The sequence below is a fragment of the Rhopalosiphum maidis genome, chromosome 4 (assembly GCF_003676215.2).
Source record: "Rhopalosiphum maidis isolate BTI-1 chromosome 4, ASM367621v3, whole genome shotgun sequence".
In the NCBI taxonomy this organism is placed as follows: Eukaryota; Metazoa; Arthropoda; class Insecta; order Hemiptera; family Aphididae; genus Rhopalosiphum; species Rhopalosiphum maidis.
Window position 1 is genome coordinate 15,759,895 of NC_040880.1, and position 8,635 is coordinate 15,768,529.

The 8,635-nt window shown below is 26.6% G+C and overlaps 1 protein-coding gene across 2 annotated transcripts; it reads left to right on the plus strand.

The window, feature by feature from the left end:
* Window positions 1-3,748: 3,748 nt before the first annotated feature.
* On the plus strand, window positions 3,749-8,348 carry LOC113555924 (zinc finger protein 569-like). Of its 2 annotated transcripts, XM_026960550.1 has the most exons (5): window positions 3,749-3,976; window positions 4,574-5,927; window positions 6,306-6,673; window positions 6,752-7,290; window positions 7,601-7,760. In XM_026960550.1, exons 2-5 carry the CDS (start codon window positions 4,598-4,600, stop codon window positions 7,758-7,760), a joined length of 2,397 nt encoding a protein of 798 aa, XP_026816351.1. In that variant the 5' UTR covers window positions 3,749-3,976; window positions 4,574-4,597. The 2 variants fall into 2 exon arrangements, with proteins under 2 accessions (XP_026816351.1, XP_026816359.1); XM_026960558.1 differs by lacking the exon at window positions 3,749-3,976 and having other exon boundaries at window positions 4,598-5,927; window positions 7,601-8,348.
* The last annotated feature ends 287 nt before the right edge of the window (window positions 8,349-8,635 follow it).

Genomic DNA, 8,635 nt, shown 5'->3' on the forward strand with positions numbered 1-8,635 from the left:
TCAAATAATGCATCAATAATTAATATCCCATTAGTAACCTTTTAAATTATGAGTTAAAGCCCTCCGAACTTGGTAGATAAACATTTTGTGTACTACTACAATATAAAAATCATATATATATATTTATATATATATATTGTATATACTATATATATTTATGAATATATACATATTGTAGTAATTTTAACATTATATATTATTTAATAAACAATAAACCCTTGGTTATGAAATTCTAATGTATTTATTTTATGATGTTAGTCTGTATATAAAGAAAATATGTACATTTTTTGAAAGACTCTTTAAAGAATATATTATTTAAATACCTATTTTATTATTACATGTTCTGTTACATATGATATTTACTATTTGTTAGGTCTAACATTTATAAAGTAGGAACATTAATGGTAAAGTTTGCAAAATAACATTAAACTGTCTAAGCTTAAAAATGGGAGGTAGACAGGTAGTAATGTTTTAATGTGGTTAAACAATGATGACAACATTATCTGCTACAATTATTAGTTTTATATTATTTATTTTACGACATAATGTGTCAAGTTGAGTGTATGATAAAAACAATTTCATTTTTTGATAAGAAAAATGTTCTTTATTCCAAAAAATTTGGAAATGTGTAATAACAATATTTTAAATGTAGTATAAGTATCCCGTGCAATTGAGTAAAAATATCCACGAACTATGATTATGCATTGCAAGGCTTTGTTTCGTTATTAACTTTGACATTGTTATGACCTTAGGTTTTGTTGTACTGATTAACGAAATTAATCATCACACAAATATGCATGGTATACTATGTAGTATATTTATTTATATTATAGATTAATGTTCACATCTTAAGAATCTTGTTATCTATTAAGTATTAAACCATGATGTGAAATCCATATAGAAAAAAACTTAATGGAAACGCTCCTTTTGTTCAGTAGTCGAATTATTGAAGGAGAATCTTCATGAGGTGTGTATATATATATATATATAAAAAAATTTTAATAGTAATTATTTATCTCAGTAATTCTGAGTTATGACCTTTCAGGTGTGGAAAATATTTTTGGACGACGCACAATAAGTATGTTGTACCTACAAAATATACTAATAATATACTTTATTTTATTTATGTTTTGTTTCAAGTTGAATATGTTGTTAATAAACTATAGAACGTTAAAAAAGTTTATAGTTCTTTATGTATTATATGAATTCATGTTCTTACAATTTTGTTAAAAAAAATAATAATCGACAGCTGTTAAAATTATATCAATGTATATACATAAGATATAATTATTAGAAGTTAGATCCTAACTAACGAAATACTAGTATACTTAATAATATTCATTATTAATATCAATATATTTATGTGTTCTGGACTTGTGATACATATGTAACATTAGGGCTATAGAATTAAACACTTACAGTTACGAAATAACTACAACAACGCTTGTACTGTATGTAGGTACCTAGTTGTAAACTGATTTACATGATTTAATGTTGACAACCTAAATATATTATACTTTTGCGCTAGCCATACACTGCTAGCATTAAGTTATATACAGTAGGTATTAGGTATACATAAAATATATAGTGTAGCCCTGATTCGTTTCTAATAAGTTTAATATAACTATTTTGGTTTATCACGTGCAGGATAATTCTTTAAACACCAACCACTCGTCACATCTCGATAAATATTGTTTTTAGGAATATTTTTTTTTGTACACGAATAAAAAAACAGAAAAATACTAAAATAATTTAATCTAGGAATTTTTTACAACTTTTTGTCTATAGAAATTCATTTTATTATACCACCAACTATTCATGAGCTACATTCTCTTAATTGTAAAAAAATCTATTTTTTCCACAATAATTAATTAAGACAAGCTCTATAATTTTGTAACATTCTAGAATTATTTTTTTTTTACTTTTACTTGTAGTACGCCAGTACTTGCATGGCTACATATACCTATTATTACATTATATATAATGAATACATTTAATTAAATGATTTCCAAAAACTAAAAGTTAGGAAAGTGGGTACCGCTCAGCTGTACATAAGGTGTCCGGTGGGTCATTTTATATGAAAAACAATTTTGACTTTGAGTGGAGATGGTTAGTCAAACTATGTTAGATACTTAAGTATCCATATTTCATGAGTTTTTGTTATATCTTTATTAAAGTAATTTAATTTACCATTATTAATACAGTATAGGTTGAATTAATTTTTGCCGAAAACATTGCATATTTATATTTGAAAATATTATTTATGAAATAATATATTAATACATTCCCACGAAAAGATCTACCATCAGAATGATAGGTACTCGGATTTCCCGATAGGCCAATAATTATTCGCCAATGAATTTACTATACGTATTTTTTACGTTTAATTAAAATATGTAATAAACTAATTAATGAATATATAAATTATAAATAATAAAACAATACATGTATAAATAATGAGTAAAGTAAATAAATAACTGTAATAAATTGTTAAATTAATTGATTTCAATTTCAAATATGCAGATGCCAGTCACGTCACAACTCTTAATTCTTTGTTTTTTTTCTGAGTAAATTAAAGGTTAAAGTCATATCAAACTTTTGGAATATTAAAGCATGCAATTTTAATTTTTTGAGAATTACTGTACATAGAAATTATTAATTTTTAATACGCGTACCTATAATTAATTATTATCAACTTAAAAAATATTTAATAAAGTTTTAGAAGTTCTAAATAATTTATTAGCAATCAGCAATGTCCGAAATTCGATTTTTATTTTTGCCTTGTGGGTATAAGATTAAAAATGCCTTGTGGCTAGCACCATTAGTCATTCAAATTGATAGGTACATACAAAATTTAATTATAAAAAACAAATTGCTTGGGGTGGGGACGGAAACCTGCAGCTTTTCCTTCTAAAATTTGTGAACTAGTTTTTATTATAATATAATTTATTCTATAGACCAAAAAAAAAAATAAAAAGTGAACTAAATCGGATATTATCGTAATAGACATTATTGCATTAGGCAATAGGTAATACCCCTATAGGTACCTAGGTATATAAATATATAATCTATGGTAACACTAGTACACTACAACTGTTTAAGTCTGTAAAACGCCATACCGATGAAGGTACGATGTCATAGGCGACATATATCGGGGGACGGGGATGAATCAATGAATAATTATTATAACTCATTTGGTTTGTAAATGGAGATAATATTACTCATAATTAACAATGGTCATGGTTTCCAAAAATGTTTCATTTAGAGGCCATCTCATACAAGTCTTTCGAGCGTTTAAAAAAAGACTACAAAAATTAGAGCCCCTTACTCTAAATGAATGCTAGAAACTAAGAAAAACCAAACACAGAAGTCCGTAAAACAATGTATCCAATTGTATGCACAATGGAAATACAAGAGTAAAGAAGTTTCACTTTATATCATTTATGTCATATTATTATATCCATTAGTCATTACCCATGAGCCATGATTTGTGAGAGGCCAGCAAACTACAATCACTTAAGACTCAACTCAGTCAACTGACTCAACATGTTAAATGGCATGGCAATGTTGGGCGCTTCGTTTTTTATCGAGAAATCGGTGTATCAACGAAAAAATAATGGTCTAACAGCTTGGCAATTCTGCATTTTGTTTGGACACGTCGGCCTTGGAAATGTGGCAACACTGCTCGCTATTGATATTTTCTTTTCTCCATCATGTAAATTTGTAAAAAAAAATTACATTTTTTAATTGATATACATATATATTATCATGTATATGTTATATGTATATTATTTAATAAATATTAGTTTTTAGTGTAGGTCTTAAGCAATCGTAATTTGTAATTTGTATTTGTAACATTATTCGGAAACGGCTCTAACGTTTTCTTAATTCGACACCGTTCTATCGTCGCCCGACAGGCCATTCTGTGGCCGTTACGGCCATAATCGTTCCATTATTCTTCCTCAACTCTATTAAGGTAAAGTGAATCATTTCGATTTTATTTTAGTATCTATAGAAAATTCGAAAAAATAATTTGTTTCGTTTTTCTTCTGCTGGGTTAATACTTGATATGTTATTTGTTTCGAACTATTTCTATTCTATTGCTGCGAACCTCAATTATATGTAGTGAATACTGATTAGTAGGCAGTAGATATAGATTTTGTATACCTATGTTTCTCAATTGATTACGACGAACTGTTCTCAATAATTGGTGCCTTGGTGGTTTTTTAGTTACCTACTTTCAGTAGAATTGATTTGACTGATTGAGTAGTAATAGTAATATTTCACTCAATTTTTATAATTTTTTCTTGAAATTATTCAATTTTCTAATGTATCTATTTATTTATTTTTTATAATTTGATCATATTATATTTATATATAAGTGCAATACACAATAAAGTGACTAATACAATAGTAGAATAAACATGAACAATTTCTAAGTTTAAATTAGTTCTGTTTAATTTTAATTAACATAATGATTTTTTTTTTTAATAATAAGTAATTTGATCTTATATATTATTATTTAGATAGATATTATAATTTTAAGACTTATCATTTTATTGTTTTATTTTAGACTGAAAATCGTTGTTGAAAAAATATGAGTCAATCATGTTGTCCAGTTTGCACATTGTACTTACGCCCAGGAATATCTCTTCCTGTTCATTTGCATACACATCCAAAAAAACAAGTCATAAAAGCTTTATTAACCCTAACCAATCAAATATCTCCTTCAAAATCAGACAAATCAGAATCAGATCAAGAAAACCTATCAGATGACAGTAGCTCATCTTCAGGTTCATCCGAAGGTGGATACACCTTTATTATACCAGATAGAGTTAATAATGCAAATAAAAATACCTTAAATGTATCAGAAGCGGTTAATGAAACCAGCAGAACTAACTTCAATATATCAGATGCTGTTAATTCTGGTCTTAATAATGAGGATAGAAATAGTCCCAACATTTGTTCATCACCTAAAAGCCAAAATAGTCAAGCACTTTCAGAACTACGAGATGCTCTTGAAGATCATCCCGAAGATGACATTGATATTGAAGATAACAATGTTACTTTTGAGGATGACTATCCACCAGAATTTGAAGAAGACCAACAAGATTGCAGTAATGGTGGTTTTCAAGGAGGATCAAATGATTCAACTCAACATCATGAAATGTCGGAAGAAACAGGCTCATCTGTAGCAGGTCATTTTAATGATCCATTTCAATCAAATGGTAATCTACTTGAAAATGAAGAATATATGTCGCATTACTTTTACTCCAGCGAAAATGCTCGTATATCACATACTGATCCAGATCCTCAACTTAACCCTCCTCAATATAGTACTCTTACTACAATGGAGCTACATCCAGAATATTTATCCTCAAACCATCAAGAACATAATTTAACTTTAGATATTCAAACTGATGAACTTATGCCAGCTCATGGAGAATTGTCTGGCCAAGAGAGTTTAGAACCCCCTGAACCAATACTTGCATCTATATGGACAATGAAAAGTAGTGATGATATTCTGCCTCAAACTAGTACTGCATGGGATGATACTGTACATGAAGTTAGTACTGCTGCTAGAAATTTAATGTGTTTAAAAAACAGAGAAGAAATCCCTAAAGAAGATACTAAAGAAATAATAGAAAAAAAAGAAGTAAAACCACTGTTAGGAAAATTAATTTGTCCGTATTGCAAATTAAAGTTCAATGATGCTAAGTCACGTAAAGCACATATTAATGAAGAGCATAAAAATGAAGAAGGTGTGAAAAAAGGTTTGATGTACATTAAGCCATTTACAGAAAAAATAGAAACTGATTTGGACGAATCGGATCAACCAACTACTCTGAAAGTGGAATGTGGCATTTGCAATCAACCTTTTGAAAATTATATTCATATGACATTGCATTTTATTGATACTCATAAAGGTACTTAATATATATTACTCACAATTATATTAGACAAATAAGACAAACATTAATATAAAATACAATTAATAATTTAAATGTATAACAAATATTATTATATTTTAATGATATGATTTTTAAACAACTAAGAATAAAAAATTAAACTTCGCTCTCTAAATGAATATTTTAGCATAATTTAAATACAAACATTTTTATGTAGTATTTACTATTTAGGTATATTAATATTTATTTAAACATCGTTATCATAAATCTTAGCCATTATTGCATAATAATTTTAAACATATTTTGTTTAACGAAATATATTTTATTTAATCATAATTATATTGGTTAAAAAAAAAATCATACTAATAAACTATGTTATTAATTTTATTTTTTCAGATAAGAATAATTTATGTCCAACATGTAACATAGTATTTCCTATGATAACAGATTTTCGAGAACATATACTAAATGTTCATCCATTGACATGTAGTTTCTGTTCAAGGAAATTTCATTCCCAATTTAATTTAACCACACATTTGAAACGTCATCTTCAAATTAAGCCATATGTCTGTGAACAATGTCATAAATGTTTTGTCAGTCGTGTTAAACTTCAAGATCATATGAATGGGCATCTCAATATAAAACCATACTCTTGTTCTATGTGTGATCAAGCTTTTAGTTGCAAATCAAATTTAAATAGTCATATTCGTAAACAACATCAAGCTAATGGAACTCCAAAAGATTTTTATTGCCATTGTGGAGAGGTGAGTAAAAAAAAAAAAAAATATATTAATAAATCATTTATATTCCTCTATCAAACATTGTTTATAATTTTTCTTTAGGTATTTCATTCTTTAAAAAAGCTTGCATGGCATAAGGAAACTCACGAAGATAAACCAAAACAATGTCCATGGTGCTCAGAACGTTTTGTACATTTAACATCATTGACTAGACATATAAGGCGTTCACATGATTCATCATATTTACCTACAAAAGACCGTGATTTTGAAAACATGACCTGTCATATATGTAATAATACATTTTTACGTAAATCTTTTGCTACTCATATGCTTATTCACAAAGATTTAAGACCTTATTCTTGCAATATATGCAACCGATCATTTCGGACTAAATGGAATTTAAGAATGCATCAGTGGACTCATATGTCACGTACACACAAACCTTTTAAATGTACCCAGTGCAAAAGTGCATTTTATCTCAAACATGAATGGGAAGCTCATGTTCGTGCACACAATGGTGTTCGTCCATTTACATGTAATGAATGTGGAAAACAATTTATTAGGAAAAAGCATTGTATGAGACATATGGCAGAACATGAAGAAGGCAATCGTTCATATGAATGCAAAGAATGTGGCAAAAGGTGAGTAAAATTAAAGTTAAAATAATATATTACATCAAGAAATATATTGTATTAATAAATATTTTCACTATTATGAAAATATTGTAACTGCATGCACAAAAATTAATAAAGCTGTATCAGAAATAATACTTTTAGAATCTTATCTTATTATGACAACTATGTTATGAACGAATGAACAAACATAATATTCTGTTATAAAAATTAATTATTTTTTATTCAATATCTTGATTTGCAATGCCTTCCTAATACATTTATTTTTAAATGTTTAATTTAACCAAAAACTAATTTTTTTTTAAATTTTGTTGCTTAGGTTCCATCGTAGTTATTATCTGACAGATCACATAAAGACACACACTGGACAAAAGCCTCATACATGTCATATATGCGGTAAAACAACTAGCTCTAAGTCAAATCACAACAAACATGTCCGTACACATCATGCAAGAGAAACAATAAACACTGAAGGTTAATGTATCGCAGTTTTAACCTACTTTAATAATTTACAAAACAATAGTTTTAAGATTTAAACTTAAGGAATAATTTTTATAAACTAAATTTTATCTATAGTTTGGCTGGTCCAATATAATAGTGATTTCAACATATTTTAACAATATGTCTGCATTTTTATATTCTTATTTATTTGTTTATTACCAATACTGTAGACATAATATATATATATATATATATAATATAAATAACTTCTAAAATTAAAAACATAAATAATTTTATCCATCAGTTTAAGTATTTACCATCTCTTATATTAATACATTATTTTAATTATTGAATATGTTATTACCAACTCAACTTTAATAGTGATTTAAATTGTACTTGACTGGGTTCTTGCAATTTTTGTGAACAAATGTGTGTGTTTATATGTACGTGTGTATCCTTCGATTGTCTACTATTAATCAAAGCACTTGTGTTAAGTTATTTACCTTAAGTATTTTTAGTTATATGTTAGGTACCTATGCAATATATATATTAAGTTTAGCATGGCAAATATATTTTTTTTATTTATGATAATATTAATGTTATTTTACAACTTTTGTTTTTATAAATTGTCGATATTATTTTTAAAATTAAAATTAACTAATGCAACTTGTAAATAAAATTATATTGTAATTTTCAATTTCTTGCAAATAGATGTACGTACAAAAAATGTGTAAATAATTTATAATTTTTCATATTTTCCTTAAAAATACTGAAGTTTAAAATTAAAATTTTTTCTGTATTAAATTTATATTTATGTTAAAATACGAAGCATGTTTTATAATTTATTTACAATCGGAATTTACAAAATAAATATATTATTTTTGTAGCCATAGTTTTAAAAGTACATGTTTAA